This window comes from Brachycentrus maculatus, unplaced genomic scaffold (genome assembly GCF_059751285.1).
Source record: "Brachycentrus maculatus isolate JH-2025_06_01 unplaced genomic scaffold, ASM5975128v1 h1tg000342l, whole genome shotgun sequence".
NCBI lineage: Eukaryota > Metazoa > Arthropoda > Insecta > Trichoptera > Brachycentridae > Brachycentrus > Brachycentrus maculatus.
The window spans coordinates 367,009-392,589 of record NW_028281091.1 but is presented as its reverse complement, the minus strand read 5'-3'; the positions used below and the strand labels follow the sequence as shown (position 1 = coordinate 392,589).

Genomic DNA, 25,581 nt, shown 5'->3' with positions numbered 1-25,581 from the left:
ACTAACTGCATTGATGTTTATTTTGTTGCCAAGCAAAAGTGACTTGAATGGCCCTCCTGAACATTTTACCTTTTGTCAGTTGGTCACTTTCTCCTGTACGACTACGATATGTGTCGCCTACTTTCAAAATCCGCCAGATCCAATTTTATAAGATTTTAAAAATATATATATACTCCATCAGAATGCCAATTGTGGGGTTTATTGTTTAAAATAATCATATACTTGAAAATCCTGCTAAAAATACTTAAAAACAGCGTTGTATTTCAAATTCCGCTTTATTCATAGAACTTGCCTTATGACCTATATCGGCCAATCAGAGAGCGGGAATAGGTCAAAAATTAAGTAGACGTCAATATCCGTTTGTGTCTTGTGTTTTTTTAATTTTTTAAACCCTTATCCGCATACCCCAATGGTGCATAGGGCACTGCTTCATATAAGCGCAGTGTTATCTTGATCGTTTTACACATGAAGGAAAAGGTGAAGGAAAGGTGATCAGCCTCTTTCGCTGAATAAATATTACAGTGAAAAAATCTCTTATATTTATTTGATCCCCCCCCGGGAATCGAACCCGGGACCTCCAGAACGGTAGCCGAGCATGCTGACCATTACACTACGGAGGCGGACAAATACTGAATAATTTTCTTAAAAAATGGGCAAATTCGGTATATCATAATATTTTATGTAAGGATCGACGAATCTTTTAAGCATAAATGTTATCCGGAGAATTTTGTATTTTTTTTAAAATCGACTTACATAGATCTGGCGGATTTTGAAAGTAGGCGACACATATATATTTTAATCATTAAATGCACGATTTTTTTTTTTTTTTTATTTAAAAAAATCTCTGACTACAATAACTAAATATTAAGATAGTACTCACAAAAGACTGACCTAATTCTAACACAGTGTGAATATGTCCATGGAAGCCAAGCTAGCGGTTCACTACGGCGTGCTGGTCCCGACACCAATGTACGGAGGCGAAACACGGAACTGGCAAAGGAAGGATGAAAGCAGAGTGAACGCTGTTGAAATGCGCTCGCTCAGACGAACGCGTGGAAAATCATTGTATGACAGAATTAAAAACGAAGATGTAAGAAAGGAATAAAAGGCTGAACAATTAAAAATTGAAAAGATTAAGACACTGTTGGCAATAGATTACTCGTAGCTCCAAAAGTTCAGCTTCCTGAACTAATTGGCCGTATGGAAAAGTCGAATTTTTATTGATGTTTGAATTTGGTCCTTGCAGGCGTTGGAGGAGGAGTTTGCGAACCAGCTGGACGAGCAGGAGAAGCTCCACGGGCCCTGCCTGCTGGGGCTCATGAGGACCCCCTCCATCGCGGTCTCGGGGCCCCCGCACCTCTACTCGTCTCGTTCGAGCCTCTCGTCCACATACACGGAGTGACGACAGCACCCGGGCCTAATCGACACGACTTGACATCATGCGCATGGCGCCCAAGCACAGTCAGCATGACACGACATCATGCACGTGGCGCCCAAGCATGATCAACACAACTCAACATGAATCAACACTACGTGTGTGGCGCCTGAGCCTAGTCAACACAGCTCAACACTATGCGTGTGGCACTCAAGGATAATCAATACCACTTTACACCATGAGCGTGGCACCCAAGTCTCCTAATCGGCACGACTTGACACTACGCACGTGGCGCCCAAGCATGATCAACACGACTCAACACTATACACACTGCGCCCAAGTCAAATCAACACGACTCAATACTACACGAGTTGTGCCCAAGTCAAATCAACACGACTCAACACTACACACATTGCGCCCAAGTCAAATCTTGAGTCGTGCTAGATTGTGTCCAAATAGGGAACATTGCTACTCATGAGTGATATTTTGTCATGATACACAAAGTGTAAATACAGATGAAGATTTTTTTGAGCCGTGCGGTACACACATGTCTGAAATGTTGATAATTGCAACCTGGCAACGTTTGACTAAAACTATCGACATTGAAGTTGAAATTAAATTATATATAAAACACTTATTTTTTACCGCTTGAGTATTATATCGTTACGACTAGTTTCGGGAGCTACAGATGCTTCCATCTATGGGTCTAAATATAAACTTATGAATATATTCCAACCCGTAGATGGAAGCGTCTGTAGCTTCCGAAACTAGTAGTAACAATGTAATACTCAAGTGGTAAAGATCGAGTGTTTTCATATACAATTTTATCATGTCTTACCCCAATGTGAATGCCGAAACAATAAATAATTCTGAAATTGTCAATTCCATTTCAAATAGTTTACGAAATAGAATCTCTATGCGTTCTTCGTTGTCCAATTTTTCTGGGCGCTTGAACGCGGGCTGATGACGTGGCTGATGACGTAGAAATATACGTAGATATTTTTTTATAATATTCTCGTCAATTATATGCCGCTGAGTGTCGTCGACCTTCGATTTGCGTCGCGAACGCGGCTGTCGGTTTTTGCGTAGTTACGCGAGTCAATTTTGCGCATTGGCGATGCGTATCGCTCCGTCTCTTTCTCTCGTCCGCTGCGGTTCATTCACGGGTCAAATAATATGCTCTGTTGCGTATGTTGTAAGGTATTGCAATGCTTTGCGGGGGCTTGAAATGTGTTGCAAGGGTTTGAAATATGATGCAAGGTCTTGCTGTATGTGTTGTAATGCCTTGCAGTATGTGTTGCTGTTAATGTCGCAAGGTCTTGCTGTATATGTTGCAAGGTCTTGCTGTATATGTTGCAAGGTCTTGAAGTATGTGTTTCGAGGCCTTGCAGTATGTGTTGCGAGGTCTTGCAATTTGTGTTCAAGGTCTTGCTGAATATGTTCAAGGTCATGCAGTATATGTTGCAAGGTCTCGTGATATGTTCAAGGTCATGCAGTATGTGTTGCAAGGTTTTACGGCGTGTGTTGCAAGGCCTCGTGATATGTTCAAGGTCATGCAGTATATGTTCAAGCTCTGGCTGTATATGTTCAAGGACTCGCATAATGTTCAAGGTCTTGTGGAACATGTTCAAGGTCTTGCGGCATGCGTTGCTAGGTCCTGCAAAACATTGCAAGGATACAGAATCACCGTATAATGATAGGAGATGATATTTTCATAATGCCGAAAGTACTAAGTAAGAAGTAGTAAGCGTCGAACAAATGTTATAAGTCAATTTACTTCTAGAGAGAAATATTTAAAGTGAAATATTTTAGAAAAAAAGGCCTGATAACATATCAATTGGGGTGTATGTTTTATAGAATTCCACGTTGAATTGGGAATTTTTTATGGTGACTTCAAAGCAGACTTTAAACTATGCCTTTATATATATATATATATATATATATATATATATATATATATATATATATATATATATATATATATATATTGAGTCTATTTGGAAGTGACCATATTGGAAATTCCTATACTTAAATATTAACGTATAATAAAATGCTTAGATGTCAAATTAATAATATAGGTAAAGAATTGTAAATTATATTAACCAAATAATAAGTAGATAAAAGACTTATATAAATCTTGTCTAATTTTGACGACCAGTATTCAATTTTGTCGTAAAATGTGTATAAATTATATGTAACTTACTATTACGGACGTCTGTGCAGACTGATTACGCAAGCGAGTGTGAGTTTCCTATTGTATTTATCATACGTCCCGAGCGCGCGGTTTGATTATCCCAAGTGATGTCTCTTATTCGACTTGATGCGGCCGTATAAAAATATACTACAAATGTAATTTAGACTTACGAAGGTATGGGCTACGATGAAAAATGCTAAAAATTTTTTTTTAAAACACATTATGTATACATGTGTAAATGCTTCGATTTTTATGTGACTCAAGTCATTTAAATTTTTATGCAAAAAATTTGTTAGTATTTTCACATTAAATTCAATCTAGACAGTTGACTAATTAATTTGTTAGTATTTTCAAAGTAAATTCAATCTAGACAGTTGACTAATTAATTTGTTAGTATTTTCAAAGTAAATTCAATCTAGACAGTTGACTAATTAATTTGTTAGTATTTTCACATTAAATTCAATCTAGACAGTTGACTAATTAATTTGTTAGTATTTTCACATTAAATTCAATCTAGACAGTTGACTAATTAATTTGTTAGTATTTTCAAAGTAAATTCAATCTAGACAGTTGACTAATTAATTTGTTAGTATTTTAAAAGTAAATTCAATCTAGACAGTTGACTAATTAATTTGTTAGTATTTTCAAAGTAAATTCAATCTAGACAGTTGACTAATTAATTTGTTAGTATTTTAAAAGTAAATTCAATCTAGACAGTTGACTAATTAATTTGTTAGTATTTTCAAAGTAAATTCAATCTAGACAGTTGACTAATTAATTTGTTAGTTTTTTCAAAGTAAATTCAATCTAGACAGTTGACTAATTAATTTATTAGTATTTTCAAAGTAAATTCAATCTAGACAGTTGACTAATTAATTTGTTAGTATTATCACACAAAATTGAATCCGGATAGTTGAATATTTAATTTGTTAGTATTTTAGCACTAAATTCAATCCCGAAAGTTGACCAATAAATTTGTTAGCATAATTTAACTAAATTCAATCCGGATAGTTGACTAATTAATTTGTTAGCATATTTAAACCAAATTCAATCTAGACGGTTAACTAATTAATTTGTTAATATATTCAAAGTTGACCAGTTAATTTGTAAACATTACACTAGATCTAATACGGTTAGTAAACCAGTCAATTTGTCAACTTATTCGCGCTGAATCCGGTTAGTTGACAAATTAATCTGTTGACAAATTTACCCTTAATCCGGAACCCGGTAAGTGCCAACTATCGGGTGTCTAAAATTGCTTACGTTTCTAGCTAATCATCGTTACGGATAATGCAAACTTGCGAGTGGAATTGCCTTAATACAAAAATATCAAGAGTTTGGTGCAGAGTGTGAAAGACTTGAATATATAAAAATAAATATTTAAAAAATAATTAGATGAAATAATAAATTAGAGAGAATTTTTTTATTAAATTTAATCATTTTCACCAATCCATAGCCGCTTCCTATGCGGAGCATATGGAGTCCGCAAACCGCCTCCGGGCTCTCCTAAGTCAGCTCCGCTGCCGACGGTCTTCAGCGGCAGACGTCCCCTGCGGCGGGAACCTGACGCCTTGTAAAAGAGGCTAGTTTGACAGCTCTCGGGAGACGTGCGTATACGTGGCCCGGCCAACTGAATTGAATTTCTTGGCGGGCTCTCGGGAGGCGTGCGTATACGTGGCCTAGCCACTTATTTAAGAGAGTAGGAGCGATGCAGGCATTATATAGGTGGCATTTGGTCTTTGGCAAGTATATATCTCAAATTTTATCAAATTAATTGTATTCGCATTTATTGAAATGGTTGTTTTTGTCAAAAAGGTGCGACCATTCAGCTTTGCCCTTCCCGATGCTCGGGAGTAGAAGTAAACGAATGAACGGTTGAGACTGAAATAGGAATATTGTCCCCATAGATGAAGAAATTTTGGTCACAATTTGCTGTGTAACTTCCCTACAGTTCCGTTTTGCCGGTTGATGATATTTCAATTGTGACTGTTGTTATTGTGATGATAATTTATCATTATTGTTCAATGGTTTAGTTATTGGCGCTATATTAAATTAATGTTATCATTCAATAGTTTAGTTATTGTGATGATAATTTATCATCATTGTTCAATGGTTTAGTTACTGACACGATAGTTGAATGAATGTTATTCGAAGATTTAGTTATTGCAATGAAAATAAAAATAATATTCAATGCTTTAGTTATTGTGATGATAATTTATCATCATTGTTCAATGGTTAAGTTATTTTCGCGATAATAAATTAATGTTATCATTCGATAGTTTAGTTATTGTGATGATAATTTATCATCATTGTTCAATGGTTAAGTTATTTTCGCGATAATAAATTAATGTTATCATTCGATACTTTAGTTATTGTGATGATAATTTATCATCATTCTTCAATGGTTAAGTTATTTGCGCGATAATAAATTAATCTTATCATTCAATAGTTTAGTTATTGCCACGATAGTTGAATGAATGTTATTCGAAGATTTAGTAATTTCAATCGTAATAAAAATAATATACCATATTTTACTTATTATGATGATAATTTATTATCAGTGTTCAAAGGTTTAGTTATTGTGATGATTATCAAAACAATATCATTCAATAGTTAGGGCATTTATTATTGCCAAATTAACCTTTTAACCGCGTCAGCTTTGTTCCTAAGAGACGCCCGTACGCGGCGGTATTTCGCTGTTTTTAAAATGATTACTTTTATTATGTATTTAGTTAAGAAACGATTTATTTTCCTAAACAAAAACGTTCAATGGGATTCATTGTGCCTTTTTGGTACTCTATAATACACTTGTGTCACATTATTCTCGAAATATATCGTAATATAAACAAATAAGATCGTAACATAAATAAATCAAAGCACGCATCGTGTGTCACTCTTACCCACTGGCGATGCGTAGCGTCGAGAGTGAGACAGATATAGGGCGTGATTATGGCGCGGACTAATTACCGACCGCAAGAAAAATCAGGGATCTGTTCTTTTATTTATCCTTGTGATGTTACAAATTATTAGTCAGATATTTCAACAGATGTCATAAGGCCAAGGATTGACGTATTATTTTATCCAAAGTTCCACACCATGAAAAAATCCCTCCAAGTTGAACTGAGGTTGGAAACTTGGAGCAAAGTAAAAACACATACGGTTATGCGAGCCGCGTGGATCCGGTTAATAAAACTGTTTGAAAAACATTGTTGAAATTATCATCACAATAACTAAACTATTGAATGTTATGTTGAATTATCATTAAAATAACTAAACCTTTAAACAGTGATGTTGAATTACCATCACAATAACTAAACCTTTGAAAAATAATGTTGAATTATCATCACAATAACTAAACCTTTGAACAGTGATGTTGAATTATCATCAGTATAACAAAATCTTTGAACATTTATCTTGAATTCTCATCACAATAACTAAACCATTGAATGATATTCTTTCATTAATCATTGAATGGTTTAGTTATTGTGATGATAATAACAATTATTGCGTAGTTATCCTGATAATTGATTTGTTAAATTATTATTGTCGTTCGATTTGTTTAGCTGTTGTTATCCGAGGTCTTGAATAGAGTTACGAACAACATTCCCAGATTATTTGTCGTTTTAAATTATCGTAATGTTACAACGACCGCTCCGAATGACGCGTTGTTCAAATTACAAAATTAATGCCTTCTTGAAACGCTGACAGTATTAGATATTAAATTGGTTAAAAAAATATTTTAATGTAAGGAAAACCTCAGAAGGTGCCAAACGCTTCTCTTTATTTCAAAATTTAAATTTTTTGGTTGGTTGGAAGATATTGCTTCTTAGCAAAATACCCGCCAATGTACTGTTTTTTTTTCTGTACGTGAATTTAAAATAAATAAATAATTTATCAACAATTTTTATTTATGTCTCGACATAGACGAAGAATGATACGAAAGTCTGGGCATTTGCATGGCTTACGGCCTGTCACGGGCTGGTGATTGACATCCGCGCTACTCGAATCAACAGCAACTATATTTCTTCAAATCCTCATCTGCACCCAATGGTGCATAGGGCACTGCATCATATAAATGCAGTGTTATCTTGATCATGACCACATGAAGGAAAGGAAACTATATTTATGCTTGTATTGAACACATCAGACTTTTTCAGCGACATCTATGATTGAAATAAGTAAGTTAACCTCTACCTTCATGAAATGTATGCAAGAGTTTTTTTTACATACTAGGGGACGCCTGACCACCCCGCGTCAGGTCGCGAGCCGTGTAAATGCCCAGACTTTAATATTTTCTTCATCTTTGTTGAGATGACAGTAATTTTTTTTAATGTAATTATCTCCCGAGTGGAGCGTATCCAATATTTGTTAACAATACTTTAGACACACTCGTATTGTGAATTTTAAAGTCGAATTTGTTTCAGAAAAGTATATATATATATATATATATATATATAAATATATATATATAAATATATATATATATATATATATATATATATATATATATATATATATATATATATATGTATATATATATATGTATATATATATGTATATATATATGTATATATATATATATATATATATATATATATATATATATATATATATATATATGTATATATATATATATATATATGTATATATATATATATGTATATATATATATATATATATATATATATATATATATATATATATATATATATATATATATATATATACATATATATATATATACATATATATATATATATATATATATATATATATATATATATATATATATATATATATATATATATATACATATATATATACATATATATATATATATATATACATATATATATATATATATGTATATATATATATATATGTATATATATATATATATATATACATATATATATATACATATATATTTTAAATGTATATATATATATTTATGTATATATATATATATATATATATATATATGTATATATATATATTTATGTATATATATATATATATATATATATATATATATATATATATATATACATATATATATATATATATATATATATATATATATATATATATATATATATATATATTTTAGTTGTATTTTATTGTACATTATTTTTTATTTAATATTCTATTTATTTTTTATGATATTCTTTTCTGTACATAATGTTTTTCTTAATGTCGTAAATATCGTACGGCATTAAAAAATATATATTTAAGTGTAAATTTTTTAAACTGTTTATTTTAATCGATTATATTAATTTAAAAAAAAAAAAATTGCGATAGAAGTGAAACTTCTTAGAATGCGGAGAATACGAGAAATTTAGTGCGAGAGACAGAGGGAGGGAGAGGGATATTGATGAAATATAACGATACAAAATTTGCATTACACAACGGAGTCCTGGTTCTAACCCTTATGTATGGAAGCGAAGCATGGAGTGGGCAAAAAGCAGACTAAATGCAGTCGAAATGCGATCCTTCAGACTATTGTGCGGCAAAACGATGTGTGATAGATGTTTGAATGATGAAATAAGTAAAGAATGCAAGGCTGAGATAACCCTTTTTGATAAAATTAAGAAAGGTGTGTTGAGATGGTTTGGACATGTAGAACGAATGAGTGAGGAAAGAACGGTTTAACAAATTCATGAGGCAAATCTAGTTTGGGAAAGAAGCAGAGGAAGACCGAGGAAAACTTGGCACGATCGGGTATGTCAAATACTTGAAAGCGGTCAGGTCGGGAGTCGAAATAATCGGCGGGTATGTACGAGGAGATGCATGAATGAAGAAGAGGCGAAGAATGTTTGCAAAGATAGGGTGGTATGGCGTTCTATTCTCTTTGCGTCTACCCCTTTAAGATAATGAGAAAGCATGGCATCTACTGTAGATCCCTATGTACAATGATAAATATTACTTACACAACGCATGATACCTCAGCTGTTCATATATAACATCTGACATGTACATCTACAATGACTCTTTTCCATTGTTTTGTATCGTCGTATATATGTCACTCATTTTTGCCCCACTCCTGTTGCGTCGAAATGTAAAGCTTCCTCTCCTTCTCTCTACGTTACATCTTTCGTCTCTCTCGTGTAACGAAGTGCGCCTAATAATCCTTGAAATTTCACTTTAAATTGTCGTCTAAATATCGATCGCCTCCTAAAAAGTTTTACTTCAAAAAACCTTTTTTTTAACATCCGAAAGTAGACTTTAAAAAAATCAGAATTTAAAAAAATTCCGTATTAATAAAAATTAAATTATATATTATATTTTTAAAATATTTAGCGTAGAATAATGTGCCATTACTCGAGAAATTATGTACATATATTATTTATTTAAGAATTTTTATTGTTGAATTGAAAAAAATTAAATACTTTAGTATTTAAAAAAACAACAAAAAGCAAGCACTTGTATTTTACGCTCTTTTTCTTAGGTGTATTTGAGTTGTATATTTTGCCAAATCTCTTTATTCCGAATCGCCGATGTCCATATTACTTGTCAAAATTTAATTCTTTGATTTTTTTTTACGAAATATTTGCGTGAAATCAAATGACAAAAATAAACATAATTTTTTTAAAAATAAAAAATAATATCTTCGAATTCTTTCATCCGCCTCCGTAGTGTGATGGTCAGCACGCTCGGCTGCCGTTCTGGAGGTCCCGGGTTCGATTCCCAGGGGGGGGGTCAAATGAATATAAGTGATGTTTTCATTCTAATATTTATTCAATACTACCCTGGACCGGTGTCTGAAGCGGAGGGCTGATCACCTTTCCTTCGTGTGTTAACGATCAAGGTAACACTGCGTTTATATGATGCAGTGCCCTATGCACCATCGGGAATCGAACTCGCAGCCTGTGGCACATCGCTCGATGATATCGTCGCAATGCAATTGGACATTTGGTGATTCAGAAAAGGGGGATTTTAGTGATTTTTTTTCAACAATTCTTAAAAACCGTAAAAAAATTGTCAAAGAAGGTTTTTTATAGTTTAAGAATTTGTAAATATATTTTATCGTAATATTTATCCACTCGGTCAGCAATAATACATATAGGCATGAGATTTTAAATTCAAACTATTTATAATTGTATACATCGATTGTATTCAAATATTTGTAATGTATACATCAACTGCATTTAAATATTTATAATGCATACGTTAATTGTATTTAAATATTTATAATGCATAATTAATTTATATTTGTAATGCATTCATTATTTGTGTTTAAATATTTATAATGCATACATTAATTTATTTAATTATTAATAATGCATACATTAATTGTATTTAAATATTTGTAATGCATACATTAATTGTATTTAAATATTTATAATGCATACATTAATCATATTTAAATATTTATAATGCATACATTAATTTATTTAAATATTTGTAATGCTTTCATTAATTGTATTTAAATATTCATAATGCATACATTAATTCTATTTAAATATTTATAATGTATACATTAATTCTATTTAAATATTTATAATGCATACATTACTTGTATTTAAATATTTATAATGCATACATTAATTGTATTTAAATATTTATAATGCATACATTAATTATATTTAAATATTTATAATGCATACATTACTTGTATTTAAATATTTATAATGCATACATTAATTGTATTTAAATATTTATAATGCATACATTACTTGTATTTAAATATTTATAATGCATACATTAATTGTATTTAAATATTTATAATGCATACATTAATAGTATTTAAATATTTATAATGCATACATTACCTTGTATTTAAATATTTGTAATGTATACATAATTGTATTATAATGTATACAATGATTGTATTTAAAGATTTGAATTTGAAGTCTTGAAACTTAGACTACTTTCCTGATTTGTTTTATTTTTCATATATTATTGTATTTTAATTTTGTTTAAGAATAATTTGTACTATAGAGGAAATAATTATATTTAGAAGAGAAATGTTTTGAACAAATTGGATTCATAAATAAAATATAAACAATTTACGTGATCTTTAATTCATTATCCCATTCCGGATGATAGTATTCCCCGGAGGTCTTAATAAATGTTTTTTTTTTACTCTTATATTATATATCTATTTCATATCACCCTGGACTGGTACCTGAAGCGCAGGAGTGATCACCTTGCCTTCAAGTATTTGACGATCAAGATAACACTGTTTCTATGTAGTGTGACTCGTCAACTATTTATTGGGTATGGGTAAGTGTGAGAATGTACCTGATAATGCCGTGTCATTTTCAGCCTTCCTCAGTTATTTTTTATATCGCAATGGCAGCGCCATCTATTGAACGTTATAGCCAGACACGATACAAGCAAAATTGGACACCTTCCAAATCAAATTGGATGTTATAAAACCAAATTGGACAATCAATGATCAATTGACATATAAATTGGACGCCATGCAAATCAATTAAACATTTTATTAATTAACTTGGAAGGATTTCAAATAAAATTGGACAATTTATAAATCAAATTGGACGTTTTACAAACCAAATTGGACACCTTTCAAATCCATTGGACGCAGTACAATTCGAATTGAGCACCTAAAAATTCAAGTTGGACGTTTTCTAAACTAAATTGGACTTTTAATAAATCAAATTGGACGTTTAACAAACCAAATTGGACGCCTTACAAATCCATTGGACGCGTTACAATTCGAATTGAACATCTAAACAATCAAATTGGACGTTTCAACTACATTGGACATCTAACAAAATTGTACCTTTAATAAATCAAACAGGACTATTTACAAATAAATTGGACGCATACGAATCAAATTGGACATAATAATTATATTGGACGTGAAACAAAACAAATTACACATTTAAATAATCAAATTGGACATTTATTAAAGCAATTGGGCGGTGTGACAAACCAAATTGGTCGCCCTACAAATCCATTGGACGCGTTACAATTCGAATTGGACATCTAAATAATCAAATTGGACGTTTTCAAACTGAATTGGACATCTAAACTACAAAATTGGACTTTTAAATAATCAAATTGGTGGAATTAAAAACCAAATGGACGCTTTACAAAACAAATTGGACAAATATTAATCAAATTGGACGCGTTTTAAAACAAATTATTAAATTATAAATAATCAAATTGGACATTTAATATATCAAATTGGACGGTTTACAAACCAAATTCGAAAATTTTAAATTTGAAGGTATTAGTTAAATTTGAAAAATTAGAATTGTCCAATACGAAATTTATTTGAGATATTTACAAATCACCGCAGGGGTAGGCAGAGAGAATAGAACGCCACACCACTCTGCTTCCTCTTCATGGGACCTAAGAGGAAAAAAATCGATGTCGAATGAGATTTGACATTGGACCAGTAAGGGAATATTTATTTCGGCATCAATACCTCGTTTTCCAATTTTCATAGATATGTCCAATTTTGATTCCAGCGCCCTCTGGATGGATATCGCTCACTCCTTTCAAGAACGTCATAAATAAAAAATCGACAATTTTCAGTTGTGCATGTTTTCGGAATGCTCAGAAAATGTACTATATCCCAGCAAAAGCGGCATATTCTTAACTTAATATTTACCCGCTACAGGGCAGAAAGTGTTGTTTTTGCATTTTGAAGAAAAGGTATTGTTTAATTATTTTTTTAAATAAACTAAATATTTTACAAATGGAGAAAAAACCTTCAGGTTTTACCTAAAAAGATCTGTTGCACAGTAAGAAGTTCAGTAAGTGGCTTGATATTTATTTTTAATACATTGTATTATATTTTTAAACTTTAAAAACGCTCTCCTGAAAAATCACGGTTTTTGATTTATGACGTTCTTGAAAGGAGTGAGCGATATGTCTAATTTTAATTCCAGGGGTATACAATAAATAAAACATCACCTATTTTTTCATATAATTTATCAACATCCAATTATTTTTTTACACATTTTCTTTTTTGCTGAAATACAAGTATGAAATCAAATCACATTGCAAAGATAAACAGGTTGTTTATAAAAAAGAAATAAAGATCAACCTGCAATTTGTAAAATACCATATTGAAAAGACAACAGCGATTTGTGTTTGGTAGACGCAATACAAAATATCCAGAAACACATTTTGAAAAAGATTGTCTGTTTGTGTTTTAAAAATTCATTTGAGGCATCAATGTGACTACCCGAGAAAACCTGTTAACCTTTCCATGAGTGAAACAATTAATGTCAGACTTTCTCTTGGGAATGGGTTTTACTTACATTAAATATGTATTTTTGTCCGCCTCCGTAGTGTAATGGTCAGCACGCTCGGCTACCGTTCTGGAGGTCCCGGGTTCGATTCCCAAGGGAGGTATAATAAATATAAGTGATTTTTTCACAGTAATATTTATTCAATACTACGCTGGACTGGTAACCTGAACCGGAGGGCTGATCACCTTTCCTTCGTGTGTTAACGATCAAGATAACACTGCGTTTATATGATGCAGTGCCCTATGCACCATTGGGGTGCGGATAAGGGTTTTTATCTTTATCTTAAATATGTATTTTTTTTGTTAAATAAAATATTTGTATTATGAAGACAGAAATTATGTAAAAATAATTTAGATAAAAAATAAAGTTCACCATCTCTAGGTTTTATATTATGACAAAGTTAAATACAAATATCCACAGATGTCTTTGCTATACAAGTTACATCATACTAACTGACAGACGGACTTCGACCTTCATTAACCTGGATACTCCTTTGAGGAAAATTCGCACTGACGTTCATTTACGTCCATACTCCCGGAAAGGTTAAATATATATATATATATATATATATATATATATATATATATATATATATATATATATATATATATATATATGTATGTGTATGTGTCCGCCTCCGTAGTGTAATGGTCAGTATGCTCGGCTACCATACTGGAGGTCTCGGGTTCGATTCCCAGGTGGGGCAAACAAATATAAGTGATTTTTTCACTCTTATATTTATTCAATATTACCGGAAGCGGAGGGCTGATCACCTTTCCTTCATGTGTTAACGATCTAAATAACACTGCGTGATGCAGTGCCCTATGCACCATTGGGGTACAGATAAGGGTTAAAAGACTGTTTGACCAGTAAATCTATATATAATATATGGAAGTTCAATAATGGTCACAATGGCGAACGTTACACAAGTGTGTAAAGTGACCGCTCAACCCGGCCGAATGCCGGGTCGTAGGCTGCTCGGACTTCCATCTACTTTCATATAGAAACGACAGATGGCTCCCTTTTAAGTTGAGACACTTGTGAAGAAGGCATCTCGGTTCGTCACAATGACCCTCTGATTAAAATGTGTATGTCTTTTGAAGGAAAATACATATGTGTTAAAAATTATTTAAAAATTTACAGGACGGGAATATCTTATTTTCAATTTTACCCATTACATTTTTAGTCTTAAAATTACGAGAAATTTGTCAACAATTTTAAAGACGAAACATGTATAATTTTAAACACCGTCAAATTTCTCCGTCTGAACGCGCCCTTAAACATTTTAACAATTGCTTTTTAAAAGATATATAGATATTAGTCGTAGAAATAATTCATGAACCCTGTCAGTCGACATTGAGGAGTGTTTAGTAGGAATACGCTCGTTTAAATCCTTCACACATTCTGTGAGCCAGGCACGGCTCCCGTGTCCATGCAAGTAGTGCAGAAAAGGAACAACCCTGAGTGTGAGTGATGAGCAGATCATAAGACACATAGTGTGGGGCTGGGCCCTCTGTCCTCCACTGTTGGAAATAGGCCTCTTCCCCTTCTTTCCATCTCCTCCGGTCGGTTGCTGCTTGCAGCCAGTTTCTACCCCCCACAGCGACTAAGTCGTCGGACCATCTCTTTTGGGGTCTTCCGACGCCTCTTATGTTCTCCCAAGGTCTCCATCGTAGAATTCTTGAAGTCCATCTTGTGGGGTCCTGTCTTGCAATATATCCTGCCCACTCTGCCATTTGAGTTTTACCACGTAATCCATAATATCATATACTTTGGTTCTTTTCCAGGTATCTCCATTTTTTTATTTTATCCATCAGACTTAAATCGAGCATGGATATTTTTATGGATTGCTGTGTTCACTTTGCATTTCTCTTCTAGTGCATATCGCTCACTCCTTTCAACAACGGCATACATAAAAAATCGTCAATTTTCAGTTGTGCATGTTTTCGGAATGCCCAGAAAATGTACTATATCCCAGCAAAAGCGGCACATTTTAAACTTAATATTTACCCGCTACAGGGCAGAAAGTGTTGTTTTTGCATTTTGAGGAAAAGGTATTGTTTAATTATTTTTTTAAACATACTACTGAGAAAAAACCTTCAGGTTTTACCTAAAAAGATCTGTTGCACAGTAAAAAGTTCAATAAGTGGCTTGATATTTATTTTTAATACATTGTATTGTATTTTTAAACTTTAAAAACGATCTCCTGAAAAATCAAGTTTGATGATGTTGAAAGGAGTGAGCGATGTGTTCACTGGGGCAGTATGCAGGATTCATACACTTTTTTTAAGACAGGTCGGAATATCCTCAATTTGCAGAATTTGTTTGAGCATACCATTGTCTCCTTCGTTGCCTTCCCCACCTAACGGCATCTTCCATCTCGCATATTTCCCTGATCCTGGCGTTCCTTATTCTATCCCGTAGACTGTTGCCAGATATGCTCCTTGGAGCCTTCATTTCTGACACTGTATTGCAAAGTGAGGATTTAATAAAGCGTATTCATATTCAAACTGATTTGCAGCGTACAAAAGACAAGCATTGTGAAAGATTCAAAAACGGTGGAAAAATATTCAACAAAAACTTCCTAGTACAGTGCCAGCTTGCTAATCCAAACTTATATTAAATTAATCAGTGGGTGTTCAGATAAGGGAATCGTTCAGTTTGTTTTGAGAGTAAGATAAAAAAATCTGTATATGAAAATGCTCTTATTACATTTTTGTTTAGGTACCGTAGAAGGGGGCTTCTTGAACTTTGATGTGTTACTTGAGCCCAGTACAAAACAATTATTTAGATCTGTATTTGGTCTACAATAATGAACGTATGGTGACAATAAGTGTCACCTGTCAGGGAAACAATGAATCATGTCCATACATTCATTATTGTAGACCAAATACAGATCTAATTTTTTTTTGTACTGGGCTCAAGTAACACATCAAAGTTCAAGTTTAAAAATCTAACATTTTTAGTTTAGCTTGAAAAATTTGATATTCCCTTTTGAGCCAACGAACCTAACTGGTGTTCAAGGGATAAAAATAACGCCTTCGTCTTAAAATCATCAATTCCTTAGTGTTCTGGACGACTCCTTCAGCCAATTCAATTCAATTTATTTAGTTAAAATTAACATATAAATTACAAACTAAAATTTAAAGCGTATGTATTTTAACACAAAAAATTATGAAGTAAGCAAAAAGACTCTTGTTAAAGATGTACCATAGAAGAATCCCTTATGGGTATTCCCATGCAGGCACATGGAACAGGTATTGTTCAGCATATCTTCCTACAGGCATAACCATCGGCAGGTTGCTCCTGTATATAGGAATGGGAAACTATCTATGCCCACGCTGTCCTTAGCTAACTATCGGGAACATACAGACCGATGCTCCGGATAGTTTCAGGATTATCCATCATACCGCGCAACAATGGATAGAAATGCCTCATCAAATACACGTTCCTCCCAATTGATGGCTTTGCTGAAAGTTTTCACAGCTTCAGTGGAATTTTTTAAACTGGCATCAGCTGAGCCGTGAAATCATTTTGCCGTAGCACACTTCGAATTATGGAGCGTTTGGATTAGCCAGCTGGCAGTGTGAGTTATATATATATTTATATGTATATATATAAATTTCGTGTATACAGATATAAAGCCTGGACGTATTCCTTATACAACCTGACAATATTTTTACAGTACATATTACAATATTATTAATTAATTTTCAATAAAAAAACAATTATTTTACGTTTTTGAAAACTCCATAGAAGTGCCATGCATTTAGGTGGAAAATATTACAAACAGACTCTGTAGTGTAGAGGTTTAGTGCACTCGGCTACCATGCCAGACATCTCGAGTTCGATTCCCAGGGAAGTAAACATAAATGTCATTTTTAATGAAGCCTGGCTGTAACAGGCATCAAATAGTAAGGTAGGGGAAAGGCAATTGGAGGTGGTATGGGCACATAGGGCGCAGAGAACCTGATCATATTGTTAACCAGGCAATTGCCATAGAAAGGCATCTAGAGGGAGACCAGAGAATTCATGGATGCTGCTCCTGCAGATAACATGATCCCAAGGCATGGCCTAGGTGACGTTGTCCATGACAGAAGGACCTACAGCCTGAGGACGAGGAGAGCTGACTCCGACAGTCTAAAAAGACGATAAGTTGGGATAGAGTAAGGAAGATTGCATTAATTTTTTAAACCTGTATATATGTGAAGATCGTGGAACCATTCACATTTAGGTACGGTTTTTTATGCATTTAGAAATAGGGCCATTATAGCGCCATCTGTTGAGCTATTGGTGAAATACTAGCTTATTCCGTTTGAACTAAATGTATGTCACTTTCATGTTTTTTAAAAACCTATATATATATATATATATATATATATATATATATATATATATATATATATATATATATATATACATACATATATATATATATATATATATATATATATACATACATATATATATATACATATATATATTATATATATATATATACATATATATATATACATATATATATATATATATATATATATATATATATAAATATATATATATATATATATATATATATATATATATATATATATATATATATATATATATATATATATATATATATACATATATATATATATATATATATATATATATATATACATATATACATATATATATATATATATATATATATATATATATATATATATATATATATATATATATATATATATATATATAAAAAATATATATATATATATATAAAATTATCCCCATTGTCCAAGAATTGAATAAGAAATTTTTTTTTTTTACATACATAGTTAAAATCTAAAAACGACTAAAGTATTAAAATTTATACATAAGTTTCAACCGCACTAATATTATTTTAATGTTTTACGAAATAAAAATTAAATTCCTATGTTCATTAAATTTACGGGTGAACAAAAGTATATGAAACCTGTTCTGAGTGTGTTGGCTTATCAATTTTGCTGAAGAGTACAAATTGTACTACAAATTGTTTAACAAAATTTTGATAACCTTTTCCACTCTGACCATTTTTTCTCATAACTGCTACTCTGATCGAAAAAAATGCGACGTTTTTCTACCATTAAAATAAATATTTTCGTTCCCTAATTCTGGGACACTCTGGCAATTCGTACGACCGTGTAGATAATGTCCGCCTCCGTAGTGTAATGGTCAGCACGCTCGGCTACCGTTCTGGAGGTCCCGGGTTCGATTCCCAAGGGGGGTAAAATAAATCAAGTGATTTTTTCACCGTAATATTTATTTAATATTATTTACCCAGGACTGGTACCTGATGCGGAGGGCTGATCACCTTTCCTTCATGTGTAAACGATCGAGATGACACTGCGTTTATATGACGCAGTGCCCTATGCATCATTGGGGTGCGGATAAGGGTTTGATTACTATTAGGTAGACTTGGGTGATAGAGAAATCAGTGATTAGAGTTATACCTGCGCCGGGCCAGACATTGTGGCCCACGGAGCTGACTACTAGAATCGTACGGGCCAGAATGTCTGTAAGATTACAATTCATTTGATAAAATTTTGTCACAGTACAATTTGTTTAATAAAATTTTGTCAGAGTACAATTCATTTATTCTTACACCTTCCTCAGTTTGGCTGTATAATTAATGCTTTGCTGCAATCTTGATTCTAATTCCCAACTACATTCGCAAAATCAATACTTGTTATCTCTTCGCCTGAAGGCGGCGTGTGGACTCCATATGCTCCAAATAGAGAGCAGACTCGGATGAATGGACAAAACCAATTTTTCTAGCCGATTCATTCAAATCTACGGCTTTGCAAAAGATAACGAGGTTTTCCTATTTTCGTATTTTTGGTCAGCACTTGACGTACGTTACGTATGGTATGCCAGTTTTTCACTGGCGAATGTAACGTATGTATTGACAAATTGTACTGACCAAAGATACATTTTCTTAAATACATCTTTCACTGTCAAAGATGCATCTTTCACTGTCAAATATATACATCTTTCACTATCAAAGATACATCTTTCACTGTCATATATACATTTTTCATTATAAAAGACATATCGTACAGGAGAAAGTGACCAACTAACAAAACGTAAAATGTACAGGAGGGCCATTTAAGTCACTTTTGCTTGGCAACAAAATAAACACCAATGCAGTTAGTCATTTTTACCAAGTCAATATATTATACTTCCAAGTTCAAAATCCTTTGGGATGTTTTTCAGGGCAATATTAAGCTAGTAAGATATCAAATAGTCAATGATCACATTTCTTTAAAAAAATGCACTTGGTCACTTTCTCCTGTATGACTACAATATCCTTTACTGTCAAAGATACATCTTTCATTATCAAAGACGCATCTTTCATCGTCAAAGACACATCTTTCATCGTCAAAGACACATCTTTCATCGTCAAAGACGCATCTTTCACTGTCAAAGACACATCTTTCATCGTCAAAGACACACCTTTCATCGTCAAAGACACATTATTCATCGTCAAAGACACATCTTTCATCGTCAAAGACGCATCTTTCACCGTCAAAGACACATCTTTCATCGTCAAAGAGACATCTTTCATCGTCAAAGACACATCTTTCATTTCAGGGTTACATTTTCTAGTCAACTGATACAAAATTACCACAACACGTTGTCACTAACTAGGAATAGCTCACATCACCTTTCACATGAGCTTTTTACACTTTTAAATTTTCCATAACAGTCTGACTCGCTATAATTTTACTAAACTTCATCACAAATATCGTATTACGTCCACTCCTCTAAAACGTTACTCATCTAACATTCTCGCTTTTAAAAATCACTTACAAATAAATTTTAATTCATTCAAATTCATTGAACTCTCTTTATGAATGTTTAAACATAAACAGAACTTGCATTCATTCTCCATTAAAATTTTACACAACTCTCTTTATACATTAACAGAACTTCCATTCATTCTCCATTAAAATTTTATAGAACTATCTTTTATACATTAACAGAACTTCCATTCATTCTCCATTAAAATTTTACACAACTCTCTTTATACATGAACAGAACTTCCATTCATTCTCCATTAAAATTTTACACAACTCTCTTTATACATTAACAGAACTTCCATTCATTCTCCATTAAAATTTTACACAATTCTCTTTATACATTAACAGAACTTCCATTCTTTCTCTTTTAAAATTTTACACCACATTCTTTATGAATGTTTAATTGTTAACAGAACTTACATTCACTCTCTATTAAAATGTTACACAACTCTCTTTATGAATGTTAAATCTTTAAAAGAACTTACATTCACTCTCTATTAAAACAACTCTCTTTACGAATGTTAAATTGTTAACAGAACTTACATTCACTCTCTATTAAAATGTTACACAACTCTCTTTATGAATGTCAAATCGTTAACAGAACTTACATTCACTCTCTATTAAAACAACTCTCTTTACGAATGTTAAATTGTTAACAGAACTTACATTCATTCTCTATTAAAATTTTACACAAATTTCTTTACGAATGTTTAAATATTAACAGAACTTGCATTCACTCTCCATTAAAATTTTACACAAATCTCTTTACGAATGTTTAATCGTTAACAGAACTTGCATTCACTCTCCATTAAAATTTTACACATCTCTTTTTAAGAATGTTTAATCGTTAACAGAACTTACATTCACTTTTTATTAAAACCTTACATAATTCTCACTGACAATAAACATCATTCTCTCTTCATTAATAAATATAAATACTAACAAACACTCTCCTTTAAAATTGCATATTACATTTGCTATAAAATTACCCATCATTCACCCAATTAAAATTGTACATAACTCTCTATATTAATAATAAGTCATTAAAATTTACTTTCACTCTATTAAAACTGTACATAATTCTCTTCGAGAATTATTATACATCATTCTCCTTGCATTAAAATTGTACAAACTCTCATAATAAATTTAAAATATGAACAGAACTTACACATTCACTCTTTATTAAAATTGTACATAGCTCTGCTTTATTATTGGTTATTAAAATTTACATTCCCCCATTAAAACTATACATAATTCTCATCGAGAATTACATTACTTACATCATTCTCCCTTCATTAAAATTGTACACTCTTATTATGATAACTTACATTCACTCTTCATTAAAATTGTACATAACTGTTTCTATGAATGATAGGTTATTAAAATCAACATCCAGTATTAAAACTAGACATAATTCTTATCGAGAATTATTTTACAACATTCTCTCTTCATTAAAAATATAGAGAGAACTTACATTCAATCTATTAAAACTGTACATAACCCTCATCGAGAATTATTATCCATCATTCTCTCTTCATTAAAGTTTTATACGCTCTAATTATGAATAAAAAATGTTATCGGAACTTACATTCACTGTTTTAAAAAAAATTCTTAGAATAATCGTTAAAATTTACATTCACTCTATTCAAACTGTATGTAACTCTCATCGAGAATTATTATACATCATTCTCTCTTCATTAAAATTTGTACATTCTCACTTTGCATTAAAATATTGAGAACCTATTAACTCTCTTACAACTGTACATAACTCTCATCGAGAATTATTTATACAACATTCTCTCTTCATTAAAACTTTTTTATTCTCTCATAATGAATTAAAAATATTATCAGGACTTACATTTGCTTTATTAAAACTGTATATAACTCTCATCGAGAATTATTATACAACATTCTCTCTTCATTAAATTTTTTTATTCTCTCATAATGAATTGAAAATATTATCAGGACTTACATTTGCTCTATTAAAACTGTGCATAACTCTCATCGAGAATTATTATACATCATTCTCTCTGCATTAAAATTATTCTTATTAATATGAATAAAAAAACATTCAACCTTCATTAACATTTTACACGACTGTCTTACATTAACTCATTCTCACTCACTCTCATATTTGAAAAACATCATTTTTTCATACTTTTCTCGGTCTACCAAAATTATTATTGCTTTTTTTTTTAATTACACAGAATAATTTTAAATTAAAATTTCATCAAATCTCAAAAATAAATATGACAAAAATTTTAAAACAAAGAATGAAAAAAATGCAAAAAATGCAAAAAATACAAAAATAATAGAAATTTCATCAAATCTATGAAAATAAATTAGAAAATATTACAAAATTGACATGAAAATTCCAAAAATAATTTCTATATAGATATTTCATCAAATCTATGAAAATAAATTACAATTTTTTTAAAACAAAAAACTAAAAAATTTACAACAAAAAAAATTAATAGAATTTTCATCAACTTTAGAAAATTTTACAAATTTGAATGACTATTTCACAAAATATTTTTAATATAGAAATTTCATCAAATCAATGAAAATAAATTAGAAAATTATACAAATTTGAAATGAAAATATCACAAAGTATTTTTACATAGAAATTTCATCAAATCTATGACATTCTTTAAAAAAAATGATTTATGAAATGGATAATTTCACAAAATAATGTTTAAATAGAAATTTCATCAAATCTATGAAAATAAATACAATTTTTTTAAACATGAAATTGATAATTTTACAAAATAACATTTAAATAGAAATTTCATCAAATTTTTGAAAATACATAACAATTTCTAAAAAAACACAAATTATTATTTTAATTTTAATTTCAACTAACATTTAAAGGCAGTAAAAAGGCATAATAATCATGGCGAGTGATGAAATTTAAATTATTAAATACTAAAATTTATAATTTATTGCTAAAATTCAACTTTGTAATCTGATATGATGTCAAATTGCGTTTTAATTTTAAATATAAAACATAAATTATTTCAAACAAAAACAATGGTTGTTCCTAACCTAATGTAGTGAATCCTAGAGGTCCCGGGTTCGATTCCCAGTTTTTCCAATTCCCAGAAAAAAACATTTTTTTTCACTCTAATCCACCCTGGACTGGCACCCTTCGTGCAATTAACGATCAAAGCAACACTGCATCGATGCGACACAGTGCCCTGTGCACCATCAGGTGCGGATCAGGGTCGGTAGAAAAAAAACAAATAATATTATGACTAGAAAAAATAAATTAAAAATTATTGTACTATAAAAAATAAATTCATTTGAAAAATATTAATATTTTAAATTCGGGCATCGCAGTGCAATGGATAGGGCACTGCATTAATGAGTGAAGTAATAGCAAATTTTTGAATTATTTTATTGTTACCTCGAACTGACCCGTGAGGCGTAAGATTGAATCAATATAATGCAACATCAATTCAACACAGTGCCCCATCACGACAACGAAAAAACAAAAATATTAAAATAAATAATACACTGATGTGGTATTCCACATATTATGACGATGAAATGATGATTAAAATATTAAAATAAAACACTTGTAAAAGATCACTTTTGAGTTTATTAATGTAAACATGGCTAGTTTCGAGAACTACACGTGTTCTCATCAACAGACGAAAATACAAAATTTTGTATTTTCACCTCATGATGAGAACATTTGAAGCTCTCGAAACTAGTCGTGACTACATAACTAGTTTTCAGAATATTCTCAACAACAGGCGAAAATACAAATTTTATATTATCACCTCATGATGAGAACATTTGAAGTTCTCGAAACTAATCGTCACCACATAACTTGTTTTCAGAATATTTTCATCAAAAGGCGAAAATACAAATGTTATATTTTCACCTCACGATGAGAACATTTGAAGTTCTCGAAACTAGTCGCGTTTACATAACTAGTCTCCAGAACTACAGACGTTCTCATCAACAGGCGAAAAAATAAACTTTTGTGTTTTCACCTCATGATGAGAACATTTGTAATTCTTGAAACTAGTCATGTTTACAATAGTAAACTCAAAAATAATATTATACAAGTGTTCTTTATAATAAATAATTAGTTATTAAATAATAAATAAATAAAAAATATTATTTAAAATTAATTATATTCTAATATATGGACATGTTTGGTTTTTACCAGCCTACACGTTAAATCCTATAACACATATTACATTTACATCGTATATTACGTTAAAATTCACAATTTCATCGCTTAAATCTAAAATTCATCGGGGTGATGAAGTCTGAATTTATTTCAAATTTCACCGTGTAAATTTTCGAAAGATCTCACTAAAAGTAGCTATTGCACATTCATTTTATTACCATTAGAGTTACGTTAGTAAAATTCACTTAAAACTACTAGTTTATTATTGATATATTAAGATTAATTTCATCACAATGATGAAGTCATAAAATATTTATTAAAATTCATCGCCAACCGTCTAATATGACGTTTTTATTGCTATCAATGCATCAGATGAGGTGTTGTTAGCTAGTAGAGGCTTCCAAAATTTGAGATTCCACCCTTTCCATTTAAAAAAACCAGCTTATCAGGATAAAAACATGATTATTATTACCCTGGACTGGTAAATGAAGCGCAGGATCGATCACAGTGCCCTCATGTAAGAAACAGTCAAGACTACATTCAGTGATTCAGTGCCCTATGCACCAGTGGGCGCTTGATAATGGTAAGATGGATAAAAAAGACTTCAGGAATTTCGGCCTCGCAAAAATTTCCGTCTCACACCTAAAAAAACTAACTGACTAACCCTCACGCCGCTTCCCCGCAGGGGTAGGCAGAGAGAATAGAGCGCCACACCACTCTGTCCTTGCAAACATTCTTCGTCTCACACCTCGATTTTCTTAATATTGTTACAACGTATTGGAGCACAAATCTTAATTTATTATTCA

At 31.4% G+C, this 25,581-nt stretch overlaps 1 protein-coding gene across 2 annotated transcripts in view; it reads left to right on the top strand.

The window, feature by feature from the left end:
• Positions 1 to 3,118, top strand: part of Slik (Sterile20-like kinase) — a 51,269-nt gene extending 48,151 nt beyond the window's left edge. Inside the window, exons 23-24 of one of the 2 annotated variants that reach the window (XR_015838416.1) lie at positions 1,247 to 2,669; positions 2,714 to 3,118. Coding sequence is in view for 1 of the 2 variants with exons in the window: in XM_088269229.1 (XP_088125355.1) it covers positions 1,247 to 1,402 (156 nt within the window). In the remaining variant the exon portion in view is untranslated. Of the gene's footprint in view, positions 1 to 1,246 lie in introns of both variants that reach the window. The other variant, XM_088269229.1, reaches the window with a different exon arrangement.
• Positions 3,119 to 25,581: the final 22,463 nt, after the last annotated feature.